This window comes from Balaenoptera acutorostrata, chromosome 15, assembly GCF_949987535.1.
Source record: "Balaenoptera acutorostrata chromosome 15, mBalAcu1.1, whole genome shotgun sequence".
In the NCBI taxonomy this organism is placed as follows: Eukaryota; Metazoa; Chordata; class Mammalia; order Artiodactyla; family Balaenopteridae; genus Balaenoptera; species Balaenoptera acutorostrata.
Genome location: NC_080078.1, coordinates 52821433 through 52836823, shown reverse-complemented (window position 1 = coordinate 52836823; position 15391 = coordinate 52821433). Strand labels below are relative to the sequence as shown.

Sequence of the window (15391 nt, the reverse complement as noted above, 5' to 3'; positions counted from 1 at the left end):
AGGCTTTAATTTTTAAGGTTAGTATACTGCAATGGAAGTAATCATTCACTTAAGAAAAATTTGTTAAGCATCAATCATGTAAAAACCATGCTAACAATGATTTACTGTGTAACACAAGAACGATATTTGATATCTTGTAATAACCTATAATGGAAAATAATCAGAAAAAATATATATATATAACGAATCACTTTGCTATACACCTGAAACTAACACAATGTAAATCAGCTATATTCAATTTAAAAAGTCATGCTGGATGCAAGAGAAGTAACAAGATATGTTCCTTGACCTTGAGTAGGTAAGAGTTTAGTGAGAGTTTTATTTGAAAAAAAAAATGCTTATTTAAATGTTCCCATTTTCATTTAGCTTCCTTCCTCTCTAAAAGTGCTTATATTTTACCCAAGATTATAGAGGAGGCCTGACCCCTTGGTGGTAAGTTGGCTTCATGGATTTTCCTTTTGTCTTTCACACAGCTGAGCAAGAGGAGGAAGCTCACCCTGAATACAAATATGGAAATGAACTTTCTGCGGACGACTTGGGTCAAAAGGAAGCTATTGCCAATAGTGTTAAGAAGGTCAGAGTCTTGGTTCCCTTTGCTTTCATGACTTGCGAGAGGTAGCAGCTGTTAGTTATAGCATTTCAGAAATGTGAGAGCCACAAGAGAATAAGTAGCCTGTAATTCCCCTTCTCAATTGGGTGGCCACAATCAATACCCGAACTCGAGGCATGCACAATACTAAGTTAGAAAGGACATTTAAGTGACACATTAGTCATGCCCAGTGTTGACCCCTACCTCTTTGGCCCATGTCCTTCAGATGTTGTTATTTATTGCATTATTATAGGTGAGCAGGGAGAAAACAGCAGCACCCCAGCAGCAAAGGTTAACCTATTCAAATCTCAGGAAAATGACCCCGATCACCCCAGCAAGCCCTCATTAGAAAACCAGTACTACTCGTTGATATCTCATCTCCCTCTTAATGTAGAATAAGCCTAAAAATATTTCCATCTATCCAACCATTCAGCCAAAAAAATAGTAACTGTGTACCCGCTATGTGTCTGGCACTTTCTAGGCCATAACAACCCCGAAGGGTCAAAACACACTTGGCTTCTGCCCTCATGGAGCTGATAGGCTGATGGGAGTTTATTGGAAGGGGGTGGGAAACAGACAACAAACAAGTAAACAGTCATTTATATGATTACAATTTGTGATAGGTGCTATTGCAAAACTAAGAATGAGTGCTCAGATGGAAAAAAAAGAGGCAGAGAGAATAAAACAAGGAGATGAGAACCCAAAGGATAAAGAGGAACTGGCCATGCACAGGAATAGAGGTGTTGCTTTGCCCAGAGAGGGACCACAGCAGTAGCAACAACAAAGGCAGGGTGAACAGAGTGGGTTGAGTGAGAGGTCGAGTGAAACAAGATGAGATTAGACAGGCAGGTGGGAACTAGAGAATGAAGGATGTGACGGGGGCGGGGGGGCACGGTGAGAAACTCAAATGTTAATTTAAGTGAAATGTGAAGCCACTGAAAAAGTTTAAAGAAACGGGGCAGTGTAGCCTCACATGATTACCTTTGTGTGTGGGGTAGTGATGTGTGTGTGTGTGTGTGTGTGTGTGTGTGTGCACTGAGAACATTTGAGATCTGCTCTCTTAGCACCTTTCGAGTATACAATACAGTCTTCCTAACTGTAGTCACCATGCTGTACATGACAGCCCAGGAACTTATTCCTCTTATAACTGGAAGTTTGTACCCTTTGATCAACATCTCATTTCCCCCACCTGCTACCCCCTGGCAAAGTGGTTGATTTTTTTAATACTATTGAGTGATTGAGTAAGAAGATGCAAGAGTCATTGGCCTAGGAGTCATTGGCAACCTTGAAAAATGGAGTTTCAGTGCGGAGGTTGGGGCCCCTGTAGCAGACAGATGTGAGTGAGGAGACACTATACTTTTGGGCAGTTTTGCTATAAAGGGGAACTGGTGGCTAAAGGGAACCCAAGGAGTCCAGGGAGTATTATTTTTAGGATGATTGAATCTGGAGTGATAAATGAATTCCTGGATGTGGGTGGGAGGATGGTGATGTGAGGGTGTGGTCTTTGATGGGAGCAGCGATACTTGATCATTAAGACAGAGGATGAGGATGCAGGTAGGTGTATGCCTTAGGTGCTAAGAAAATGGAAGCAAATTTGTCTGCCAAACAAAGCCAAGGGAATACTGCCATTACCCCTACCTTTTCCAATATAGAGAATTGCAGCTACTTTCAGACTAATAGATACGTGCTAAGACTCAGCGCTTACCTTTATGCTGCCTTTATCAACACAAGACATGAGTGTTGAATAGCTGAAGAGTGACCCTTTACATACCAGAGGAGGTGGCCACATCGATTATTTCCCAAGCCCCATCACTAAATCATGTACTAAATTACCATAAGGAAGCATCAAAATAGGCAAAGACTATCAACAAAGAAGGGAGATAAGCATTAAGATGAGCTTTTATGGTGTGAAAGAGAGCTATGCCATGATATCTTTTCAGTTCTCACTTTATCTATGGCTTTATGTTACCAGTAATTTCCCATCTTAACAAATAAATAGAATAACAAGTGTACATGAATTTATTTAAATATCTATATATGTATGGCTAGTAAATTTGGAATTTTGCCCTTTAGAGAAGTAAATTATTTTTATCTTTCTCTAATTTAGGCTTCAGATGACCTTGAACATGAAAACAACAAAAAGGTAACAAAATAATTTCATTGTGCATTTTGTTTTAATTATAAGACACTGTACGTGGGCCTCTAATATTGAACATTTTGTACTAAGTGTTGTTACTCTATCTTTCCCCACCCACTGCCCCATGAAATATCAGACTGTTTATAGGTATTATAGGTATAATATTTACATGCTCAATGCATCTACATATGAGTCTTCAAAAGAAATAATTAATCACAGTGATGAAATGATTATATACTGATAAAATCACAAAACAGAGGGCAGGCAAATAAGATTATTTTCCTAAAAATAAGTGTTTAGTGCAATTAGGCATTTTTGTAGTTAGAATTTGAGATTTCATTCCTAGAATAAGAGTACATAATCAACAACACACTGAATTTTAAAATAAAAATGACCTATAGGTCAACAAATTCATTGTATAGTAAAATGGGAAGGGGATCTTGGTTCTGACTATATTGACATTCTGAAAAATTGTCAGTTTCACATTGTGCACATTCTAGGAGTTTTATCTAACATTATCCGATGTTGATTTTATTGTAAGGAAAGTAAAGTTACATTTTTAGTTTCTTTTATCCTCTTCACAGTTCATGATATCAAAGTGGTCTTTTTTAGTAAATGTATGTGGTTTATTATAGTAGTGAGATGCAAAAATTTACCTTGTCATTTGATTCCCACACTTCAGAGCTTCAGAAAATACTATCTTGTTGTGTATGGGGTCTTATCTTATTTGGAGTAAAACCCTATCTTCTTACTGTCTAAATATTAAGTTTAGAATAATTCTGGTTAAGTCTGATCCCGGTCTTCTCCCAAGATATTTGTGAAATTTTCTCCTACTAGAATTTCATAAGGTATTGGGGTCAACAAAGGACAGGTTGACCTGTGATCACTGATATTTATTAGCTAAGTACCTGTGACCAAGTTATTTTAATCTTTAAGGACTCAGTCTTCTCATGTGGTCAGTGGGTTAGACTCTAATCCTTGTAACACATGATGACTGACAGTAATGAGGTTGTCATGCAGGGACTCAGCCCAGTACCTAGCTTATGGTACGGTGTTAATTATTATCATTAAACACACAAGAAAGGAATTAGACATGCCTCTGACCTTATTTGGGGAGTCAGGACATATGAAAATTTTATTTTAAAAAAATCCTAAGTTACGTTCTTGATTATTTATCTCAGACTTTTACTGGTGCAATCAGTTTGATGATCTAGAATGTTAAGTTATCAGATAAACAAATGGCCTGGCCATTTTTTTAACCAATGAATTGATTCATGTGAGTCAGCAGTTCATTCCTCAGTATCAATCTCAACTAAATGTTGATCGCTTTTGAAGGCGTTATTTTTGCTGTTGATTTTGTTGCTTTTGTTCTGATTTACTACAAAATGAACTACAATAAGTTGTTTCTCTTTGCCTCTATGCAAAATAATGCAGTTTTAATAGGTCCTGTATAGTGGGTTCTCACATTAGTTTAAGAATAAGCATTTTTTTTAATACCATAAACCATTTATGTATGTGGCTTGGTTTACAAAGCAGTGTTAAACTAAGTGTGGTTCCCCAGACCACCCATATCATTAGCACTTGGGAACTAGTTAGAAATGCCAATTATTGGGCCTCACCCCAGACTCACATTATCAGAAACTCTGAGAGTAGGGCCCTAGAATATGTGATTTAACAAGCCTAGATTTACACTAAAATTGAAGGACCACTGTTTTTGACGTTATGCCACAATTTGTGAAATTATGAATGATAATACCTACTATACATATTTCATAGCATTGCTCTGAACTTCAATATAGTTTCCAGAATAAAGTCCTTTGAAAATCTAAAAAATGTCCCCCAAATGTAAGGTAAACTTCATATTTTGCTATTATCTCCATTTGCATTATTTGGAGCTACAGTGGACATTAACTTTTAAAGTTATCCTTTAGTTAACATAACTGAGGAAGAAAAAAGTCTTTATCTTTCCATCTGTGTGTGTGCAAATTATCACTAGTGGGGCAGTCTGAAGCATAAATCTGAGAGTCCTGCTGAAGTCACTGACATGCATATTCCCTTTGTTGTGCTCGTAGGGCCTGGTTACTATAGAAGATGAGCAGGCATGGATGGCATCTTATAAATATGTAGGTGCTACCACTAATATCCATCCATATTTGTCCACAATGATCAACTATGCACAGCCCGTAAAGTTTCAAGGTTTCCATGTGGCTGAAGGTAACACCAAAGGTTAAATGCTATTGCCTTTTTTGTCTGCTATTCTTACATTATGCTGTGAGCTGTGATCTGACTTGCTGCCATTTTCTTTTCTGGGCACGTGGACTGTTCCATCTCACCTTATTTTCATTGCATAGACCACGTAGTGACATGTCCTTGGCATGTGGGGGCCTTGTGTTGTCATTCCCCACATCGTCCACAAGGTGGCTCTGACAGACTATGGATTTGGTAGCAATCCAAGAGCTTAGCCTCTTGCATTAGATATACTTTTTTTTTTTTTTTTTTTAAAGGATTTTCTTATTTATTTATTTATTTATTTATTCATTTTTGGCTGTGCTGGGCCCTCGGTTCGTGCGAGGGCTTTCTCCAGTTGCGGCAAGCGGGGGCCACTCTTCATCGCGGTGCGGGGACCGCCCTTCATCGCGGTGCGCGGGCCTTTCTCTATCGCGGCCCCTCCCGTCGCGGGGCACAGGCTCCAGACGCGCAGGCTCAGCAATTGTGGCTCACGGGCCCAGCTGCTCCGTGGCATGTGGGATCTTCCCAGACCAGGGCTCGAACCCGTGTCCCCTGCATTAGCAGGCAGATTCTCAACCACTGCGCCACCAGGGAAGCCCTAGATATACTTTTATAAGACTGCTTTCTGTCGAAAGCTGGTCTCCAAAAACGTATCAAGTATTTTCAGACTTTTCATAATTATTTCTGGACTGGAGAAGCTATCATCCTCACTGAAAATACATATTTCAGGGGTGGCTGTGAATGGCAATTGGTATACACATAATTGGTTTAATGACTCCAAATTTAATTCATCACACTTTTCTTAAGTCAGCCAACTCCATCCACAGGATGTTAATGAACTTAGGAGCTACTGATATAGTAAGGAAACATCTGCCTCCAAGGCCTCATGATTCAGGTTGTAATTATATTTATCGCTTGTCTTTCTGTGAGGGTTTGATGGCAGGGTTTCTAAGTGCATCTTTGCTTTCCTTTACAGAACGCAATATTCATTATAACATGTCTTCTTTTAATGAGTCAGTTGGTCTAGGCTACTTGAAGACACATGCGATTGAATTTGTGAAGTATCCTTATGTATTAAGTGGAATAAGTGGTTGGTGAACTTTGGGTTTGGCAGGTATCTCTAAAATAGAAAAATGGCTAATATATTATTGTGGTTGTAGAGCTAATAAAATAATGTATGTGAAAGACCACAGCAGCTGGGAAAACCTGCCCAAATGTGGATTGTTTTTATAATCCACATGGTGAACTGTGGTTTTTCTCTTAAGCATCCTTTATACATATGAAATTTGTTCGCTGTTGTCACATCTGTGTCATTGTTGATCTAGATCTTCATTGTTTTAGCTCTTTGTCACTGCCGGAATACTCTTTTTGCCATTTTCCTTAATATGTTACACAGTTATAACAAACGGCAAATGAGTCGCATTTACCCCAAGGGAGGCCGAGTCGATTCCAGTAATTACATGCCTCAGATTTTCTGGAACGCTGGCTGCCAGATGGTTTCGCTGAACTATCAAACCCCAGGTAGGAACTGATGTCCAGTGACCTCGAATTCCACGAGAACGCTTTGACAGGACAGTGCCAACAGTTGCCATCAGTTGGCTGTGGGCATTTTTTTCATGGAAGCAGACATATGGCAACACAATGTGTTGTTGGATTTATAGAATGGTGAGAAATTAAAAATGCAAACTAGAGCAATAAAACAATGGTAGAAGATAATAGATTTTGATTTCAATTGAATATCCTTTTGGAAACGCCATGACTAATCTGCTAAACATTGTCCCTTTTTCCAAAATATGTCTAATTTTTCTTCTTTTTGGATCAAACTTACCTTCTTGTCCAGAGACAGAATGAAATGAGAAGTATTTGAGCATCTTTGTAACTATGACTCATCTCTCCTTGGGAAAGTACCCTTCCCACTGTTAATATTCAGCAGGAGATCAGCAAAATAGTGGCATCTCACCATAAAAGTGCAGAATATTATAGAGTAGATTCTGCTAAAATGGTGTTTAAGGAGTTCTATACCCTTAGAGGTACTAATGTATAACTTGTTCCTCCAAAGTGTATTCTGAGGCAAGTTTCCAGTGTATAATCCTTTTTTTTTTTTTTTTTTTCCCTGCAAGAAGACCAGTCAATTTTTGTGAATGCATAAACAAAATTTGTAAAGTTTTCAAAGTTTGCTTAAGGGCCTAGGATTGCAATTAAAAATAGAAAAATAATAGGCTCTAGTTACTCACCTAAAACAGGTGAGAAATATGCCACAAAACCTATTCACTTTCTGTGGTTAATGCCACAGCATGGTCCTTAATATTGTTTAAAAAAAAAAAAAAGACACCTTTCTTGTTCTGTTCTTTGCTCTATGACGGTACCTCCCATGTTTCCCAATTTGGGAGGCATTTTCTTTTTCAAGTCCATCCGCCATATTTTGTGAATCTCAATCCACCTTGCTCCCTACGATCTGTACTGATCGAAAGGTCCTATGACTTGCATCCCTTTGGCATGAATATGACCTGACTGTGTTTCCCACCCCTTGGTGACGCTACCTCAGTGATCAGGAGCTGGATTCAGATTTCTGCTCAGCATCCTTATCAGTTCTCACTCTGCTAAACTATGACCAGGTACCAGCACAACCCTGGAGTGTTTCTAACAGAGACAAAGTAAGATTAAAAGGCACTGCTGATTTTACTTACTTAAAAAGGGGTCAAGTTTTATTCTTTGTTGTCAGTGACTCCGTCATACGGATTAAATGATCCAAAGGCAGCTTGTGATCTAGGTCAGCTTATGTTGTATTCTATAATGTTAGGTTTAATCACAGCACTTTGAGAAGAAAAAAAAATCCATCAGCTGCCCATTTCTTTTGCGGATGAAAAGAAAGAAGATTGTGTTTGCCTGCAAGAGAAAAACCATAAGCCATGCCCTACCACTAGACCCCACTAGAAGAATTCTCCTGAAGTCACCTTAAGTCAATTTTTACATGATACTTACCTAGTTTATTTTTTATTTTAATCGAGTTTTATATTCACATGACCCTACTGGTTATGTCCAGCGTACCCTTCCTCTGGGGTGGTAAGGCACATCTCCTCTAACCATTTATCAGCTTGGACAACTGTACTCTCAACGCTAATTCAGCAATCACATGACGCATATATTGAATCCAAATTTTAAAGCATTGCCAACATGATCTCTATGAACACAGATTTTTTTGTTTAGTTTAAACGCAAGGTCATTTCAACCTGGAAGAGAGAGTTGTATGCCTTAAACAGACCCAGAAATACCTTGTGGTGTTAAAAAAAGACCTTTCAGCCAGGGATCAGTATCTGATTTCCGTTGTTTGAAATCACCCCATCAAGATCTTCTTTGGCCGAGAAGAAGAGATGCTAAATCATTTTTGTCTCTTAACAGATTTAGCGATGCAATTGAATCAGGGAAAATTTGAGTATAATGGATCGTGCGGGTAAGTAATATGATTTAAACTGTGGTCACTGTGTTCCATACTACAGCTGTAATGAAACCGTGTCATTTTTAATTAGGAGCTGCTGAATTTAAGCTGGGTTTGAGGGATGGGATAGAAACAAATGAAATCCCCAGGTAAATTACATCTGCAACATACATTTTTCACAGGACCCCTGTTTTACTAAGCAGATTTTTTTAAAAAATTAACAACTAGTTAAGCAGTTTATTATACAAACTCTAGAGTTTAGTGCTCTCACTTTAAATTCAGTAGCAGAGGTTTTTATAGCTAGGACAGATAATGAATCTGCTCATTTGGACATCAGCGGTAGACAAAGACATTAAATATGTGTATTTTACATATGACCTAGAGAGGAATGAAGTTGATTTAATATATTATGAAGTCCTAGGTGTCAAGTGGAATTTATTTCAACTAGGCAGAAGGCTTTGTCCTCTCTTTATGGACATGTTTTGCATGTCTTGTAAATAGCAGTTACCAAAAAATAACACTATAAATGCCATTCCAGTTACTTAAATAGAGCTCCCTAAAATCTGCAAACCAAGTAGTGAAATAGGAAATGTTCATTTCATTGAAACACTGAAAGGTTAAATGAAAATATGAAGTTAACATTCTATACACATGAAAAAAAACTGTGTGGCCATTTTTTTTCTCCACGCAAATGTCCCCAAGCAGCACTGCAGGTAAATAATCACAAACCACTGCCCAGAGACCTCTAGACTAATCCAATAGAGTACCGTCTCATCCCAACATGCTACTGTCAGGATGTTCGTGGCTTCCCTGGTTGGATATTTAATTTCCAGCACTAAAAACAGTCAAGATAAAATTTTCAGCAAGTACAGTTTCAAAATGCCCACTCCCACCTCTTCCTGCCAGCCAGTTCACCTACACCCACGGGTGACAACACTGTTACCCAAATCAGGATATTGCAGCTTACAGGATATTTGCCTCTACTGTGTATTTTGAAAGAAATAAAAACTGTACACCTTAAACTAATACAATTTTATATTTCAATTATATCTGAATAAAACAGGGGGAAAAAGAAAATTATGGGTCAGAAGAAAACAGCTAAATACACATTTCAGAGGTTGTTTTTTTTTTTGTTTTTTTTTTTTTTTTTTTTATAAGCTACTTTGTTATTTAGTGCAAAGTGTTCAGAACCAGGAGATTGTGTAGGTAAATTGATGGGTGGACCCCCAGTGGAGGCTTAGGCAATGAGACCCCAGGGACAGCTGTGACACAGGGGGTAAAAGCCCTCGGCTACAGCCTGACCCGGGGTTGAGCCCTGGGTGCGCCACATGCTGTTGTTGCCCTGGGCAGGTGTGTTAGACCCTAAACCTCAATTTCCTGCTGATAAAATGAAGCTGGTAATGTCTGCCACCCTGGGTTTGCTGTGACAGCTCAGTGGGTTTGAACTGAGTCTATTTGAAGTACTTCATGAACTGCAGATTTCTGCGAAAAAGTGAGGTTGCAAAAACACTTAAGCCCATGTGGCCGATCACAGGCAGGAATCACACAAGATTAACTGAGCGGTCTGCTCACACCAGGCCTGTAAGGAGCCCAAGAGACAGCCCTCATGGTTCACACCTGGCTGTGCTCACTCCCTGAACCTTCCTGTGGTGCACAGATGCCAAAGGAGCTTTTCCTTTCACTTCAGCCGTTTGATGGCTTGTCCTGCCCTGACACGGGGAGGGGAGTTGTTTCCACGTAAAAGGGGTCCCAGTGTTACTGAGCCAAACTTGGGTCTGCTCGCCCACACGCAGTAAAGTCAGTCTACTGACACCACGTTGTGGTGAAGGAAAGTGCAGCGTTTATTGTAAGGCCCTATACAAGGAGAATGGGTGGCTAGTGCTCTAAAACCCCTGAACTCCCTGAAGGGTTTCAGCAAAGCATTTTTAAAGGCCAGATGATGGGCGGGGGGAGGGTGTCACAGGGCACACACAATTGGGCTTGTGCACAGTTCTCTGATTGGTTGATGGTGAGGTAACAGGGCAGTGTCACAGGGGTTCACATTATCAATCCTTAGGCTCCAGTAGGTCTGGGGGCCACGTGCAAGTAATTAATTTCTTCCATTTGGTGGTGGTTTTAGCATCTGAAAAACTCAGGAAATATGCATCAGATACTATTATCTAGGTACTTCAGAGAGGAGATAAGGCAGAGGATGTAGTGGAGAAGTCTTTCCCAAGAAGGCCCCATAGGGTCCTGCTCTGTTACACCAACAGGAGTTCTACGCCTTCACTATGTTTCTTTTCAGGAGTTTCTGATTTGCCATAGTTCACATGCTCAGTGTCTCACCTTCCACACCACTGTGTATTTTAAAATATGTTCATGAGCAAGGATGGTGCTACATTAGCCTGAATTCTGTGCTCATGTGTTTGAGGTGATGTGACCAAAAGCTGAAGTCCCATCAGGGGGACTAAAAAATATAATTGTTCCTTGGGGCAGCCTGACTACAAGAGACGTTAACAGTATTGTTCAGTCTCGTGTCCCCCTGCCCCTTCCCTTTTCCCCACACCCAGCCTGGAGGAAGAGGTTGTCACCAACAGGGCAGAGAGAGGCAATCTTTCTCAAGAGTGTGCTGTGCCCCTGAGGAGTCATAGCTGGTGGAGATGGGCCAACCACTGAGCAAGGGCATCTGAGGCACCCGATGGCTTTCACTGCACTACCCTTGTCATTCTCCTGCCCACCTGCAGGGACTTTTAAAAAATCCTTGTGGATTGAGTTACTTGTAGTGAGCTGGATGGACCTAGAGTCTGTCATACAGAGTGAAGTAAGTCATAAAGAGAAAAACAAATACCATATGTTAACACATATATATGGAATCTAAAAAAGAAAAAAAATTGTTCTGAAGAACCTAGGGGCAGGACAGGAATAGAGACGCAGATGTAGAGAAAGGTCTTGAGGACACGAGGAGGGGGAAGGGTAATCTGGGACAAAGTGAGAGAGTGGCATGGACATACATACACTACCAAATGTAAAATAGATAGCTAGTGGGAAGCAGCCGCATAGCACAGGGAGATCAGCTCGGTGCTTTGTGACCACCTAGAGGGGTGGGATAGGGAGGGTGGGAGGGAGATGCAAGAGGGAAGAGATATGGGGATATATGTTTATGTATAGTTGATTCACTTTGTTAGACAGCAGAAACTAACATACCATTGTAAAGCAATTATACTCCAATAAAGATGTTAAAAAAATAAAAATAAATAAAAAATAAAAAATCCTTGTGGGCTGTGTCTGAGGGCTGTGTTTCTGTACAGACATTCTGTGCCTTTTAGGCCTGCAGTGGCACAAACCCCACCCCCATAAAGCCAGGGCTCCAGCTTCTGCTTCCCTATCGATGCCCAGGGTCCCTGGACCTACACAGCCTCCAGGTCTGTGAGTGACAGTCTCTGCCACCTTAGGCCCGAAATAGACACTCGTTCAAGATGAGCTGGCTAAGTGTCACCCCTAAGCCAGGTATCCTGTCAGACTTCTGTAGCCAAATCCAGCCTCTGTACCCTGACACCAAATTAAATCTCGAGTTGGAGTTTTGGATGAAGTAGAAAAGAGTAGCTTTATTGCTTTGCCAGGCAAAGGGGGCCACATTGGGCTAATGCCCTCAAAATTGTGTGTCCTAACCCAGAGCGGGTAGTGAGGAGTTTTATAGAAATGGTTCAAAGAGGGTGTGATCAGCTCGTGGATATTCTTCTGATTGGTTGGTGGTGAGGTAATTGGGAGTCAGCATCATCAACCTCTTAGTTCCAACAAGTCTGGGGTCTGCGTACTTGCGGGCAGCATACAGTTAACTTCTCCCACCTGGTGGGGTTTCAGTAACTGCAAAACAACTCAAAGATATCGTTTTGTGTATCCCGTGAGGGAGGACCAGGACCTTGCCCCAAGGCTGCACTATTGTTTCTTGATTGTTCTTCCTTTGTCTCCGCATCTCCTCCCTTCCCTGATTAGCAACTGTTTGAACCTGCTCATTGGAACTCAGGAAAGGTGGTGGAGGCTGAATGAAGCCTATTTCCTACAAACAAAAAATGGGGGGCACAGAAAGGCTTTTGTGCCCAGGAGCCCCATAGGGTCCTGCTTGGTATCACTTCTACACAGTCTCTTTTATTTTTTAAGTATATAAATGAACACATTACACTGCAAGCTGCCAACTTTGGAGAATCGGACTTGGATTTCTTGCCGTTTTCTCCTGACATTTTTTATTTTGGATCACGCTTTCACAGATTAGTTTTCTTCTAAGCAGGTCTGAGAGCAGCAGGGAATGTGGAAGAACGTTTTTGGTACTGAAACATCATCAATATGACATTTCTCTGTTTTTGGTGAGAAGGGGCTCCTGACCCTTCAGAAATGACTGAGGGGCACCACAGGGAGTCCTGAATCTCTACAGCCACTGCCCTAAGAGATTCTGGACTGGAAGTATGACTACAGTCCTTTATGGACCCCGAGTCCCACCTTCTGCAGAAGGCAGATTCCCTCATTTCACACAACTGGAATCCAAATGCTGCCTCCATGTGAAAGCCAGAGCCATCATTCATGACCTTGCCTCGCAGCTGATGTCTGATGCTTGGCCAGGCAAAGCTAGTAGGCTTCCCTTGGAGAAGTGTGTGTAGAATTGTATTCACTCATCTACTTCCCATCCTAAGTCTTGAGTTTTTGCTGTATCATCGTATTTTCCAATGGTTAACACTTGCCACAAAAAAAGGTCCAAATCTAAAGCTCTATAAACATAGAAAACAATATCTTCTATGCAGAGACCTTGTATTGATATATTAATATTATGGGTTGCATTCTACTGGAGACAGGTGAATGTTCAAAGTCATCTTTAATATTTGAACTATTCTATAAACTCTCTATATCCTTGATTTAAAAGTCAGTGTTGTCCTCAGGTTTTTTATTGATTATTATATCCAAGTGGAATGTGGGCTTGTTTTTTAACACTTTTTTGTTCAGACTTTGAAGATAGCAAAGAATGGCAACTTTGTCAAAACCAAAAAACATGACTTTAATCTTTCCTTTAAGGAAAAATATTATGCCTTGGGATTCCTTTTTGGTTGTATTTTAAAAGGTAGTAATAAATTTGACATCATCTAGAGTTGAAACTAGTAAAAGTTATACTCCTAAGGAATACGAAAGATTTGATCCCAAATTGTAATTCTTTTACATCTAAAAGCAAACCTAGAGTTTTGGGGAAAGTGCTTTTATTTTCCTTTATATACTGATCACATTAGTGTGGAATTTTCTTATCTATGGTTATAGTCATTCCTAACAAAAAATATTTCTTTTAGAGAGATGAAGTTCTTTAACACAAGTTTCAGGAAAGTTGTGGAATCTAGCCAAGGTGTGATTCTGTGACCATACCCAGTGGGGATAAGGGGCAGACAGTGCTGGAGATCAATTTTAAAACATTTTAGTCATACAAAAAAGAAAACTCATACCCTTTAGCTATCACCTTCCAACATCCCCTGCCCCCATCCCAGCATTAAGCAACCACTAATCTACACACTGTCACTATATTTTTGCCTGTTCTGCACATTTCATGTAAATGGATTCATATAATATGTGACCTTTTATGACTGTCTTGTTTCACTTAGCATAATGTTTTCAAGGTTCACCTATGTTGTAGTGTGTATCAATACTTTATTTCTTTTTATTTCTGAATAATTTTCCATTATATGGATATACCTCATATTGTATATCCATTCATCTTTTGATGGACATTTGGATTGTTTCTATCTTTTGGTTATTACAGATAATGCCACTATGAACATTCACGTACAAGTTTCTGTGTGGACAGATGTTTTCACTTTTCTTGGGTATATACCTAAGAGTAGAATCGCTGGGTCATATGGTAACTCTATGTTTAACTGTTTGAGAAACTACAGACTGTTTTCCAAAGTGGCTGCAACATTTTACATTCCCACCAGCAATGTCGTATGAAGGCTCCAATTTTCCCATCTCCTTGTCCGTAGTTACTATTATCTGACTTTTTTTTTTTTTTATTGTAGCCAACCTAGTGTGTGTGCAGTGGTATCTTATTGTGGTACTGGTTTGCGTTTCTCTGATGACTCATGATATTAAGCATCCTTTCAAGTGCTTGCCGGCCATTTGTATATCTTATTTGGAGAACTGTCTATTCAAATAATTTGCCCATTTTTTAACTGGGTTATTTGTTCTTCATATATTTTAGATACAAGCCTCTTATCAGGTAAATGATTTGCAAATATTTTCCTCATTCTATGACTAGTCTTTTCACTTTCTTGAGAGTGTTCTTTGAAGTGTAAAAGTCTTTATGATGAAGTGAAGTTTATGTATTGATATTTTTGCTTGTTGCTTGTGCTTTTGGTGTTATGTCTAAGAATCCATTGTCAAATTCCAAGTCACAAAGATTTATCCCTAAGTCTTCTTCTAAGAGTATTATAGTTATAGCTTTTACTTTTAGGTCTTTGATCCATTTTGAGTTAATTTTTGTTTATGATGTGAAAGAAGGGACTAATTTTATTCTTTTGCATGTGGCTATCCAGTTGTCCTAGCATCATTTGTTTAAAGACTGTTCTTTCCCTCACTGATTAGTCTTGGCATCCTTGTCAAAAATCAGTTGAGCATAGATATGAATTTATTTTTGGACTCCCAATTCTATCTCATTGATGTATATATCTTTTTGCCAGTACCAAGATGCTTAGGTTATTGTTGATTTGTAGAAAGTTTTGAAATTGAGAAGTATGAGACCTCCTACTTTGTTCTTCTTTATCAAGAATGTTTGGGGAATTCTTGGTCCTTGAGTTTCCAATTGAATTTTAGGATCAACTTGTCAATTTCTATAAAGAAGCCAGCTGGGATTTTGATAGGGATTGTATTGAATCTGTATATCAGTTTGGGGACTAGCGCCATCTTAACAATATTAAGCCTTCTGATCCATGAACACAAGATATCTTTCCATTTATTTAGTTCTTTTAAAATTTTCTTCAACAATGTTTTGTGG

General features: G+C 39.5%; 1 protein-coding gene across 15 annotated transcripts in view; it reads left to right on the top strand.

The window, feature by feature from the left end:
- The window catches only part of PLCB4 (phospholipase C beta 4), a 414289-nt gene that overhangs the window by 344935 nt on the left and 53963 nt on the right, over window positions 1-15391 (top strand). For all 15 annotated transcript variants that reach the window (XM_057529618.1, XM_057529611.1, XM_057529619.1 and 12 more), the window contains 6 exons: window positions 474-574; window positions 2697-2732; window positions 4799-4940; window positions 5932-6016; window positions 6352-6476; window positions 8355-8406. In XM_057529618.1, the coding sequence (XP_057385601.1) occupies window positions 474-574; window positions 2697-2732; window positions 4799-4940; window positions 5932-6016; window positions 6352-6476; window positions 8355-8406 (541 nt within the window). The remainder of the gene's footprint in view (window positions 1-473; window positions 575-2696; window positions 2733-4798; window positions 4941-5931; window positions 6017-6351; window positions 6477-8354; window positions 8407-15391) is intronic.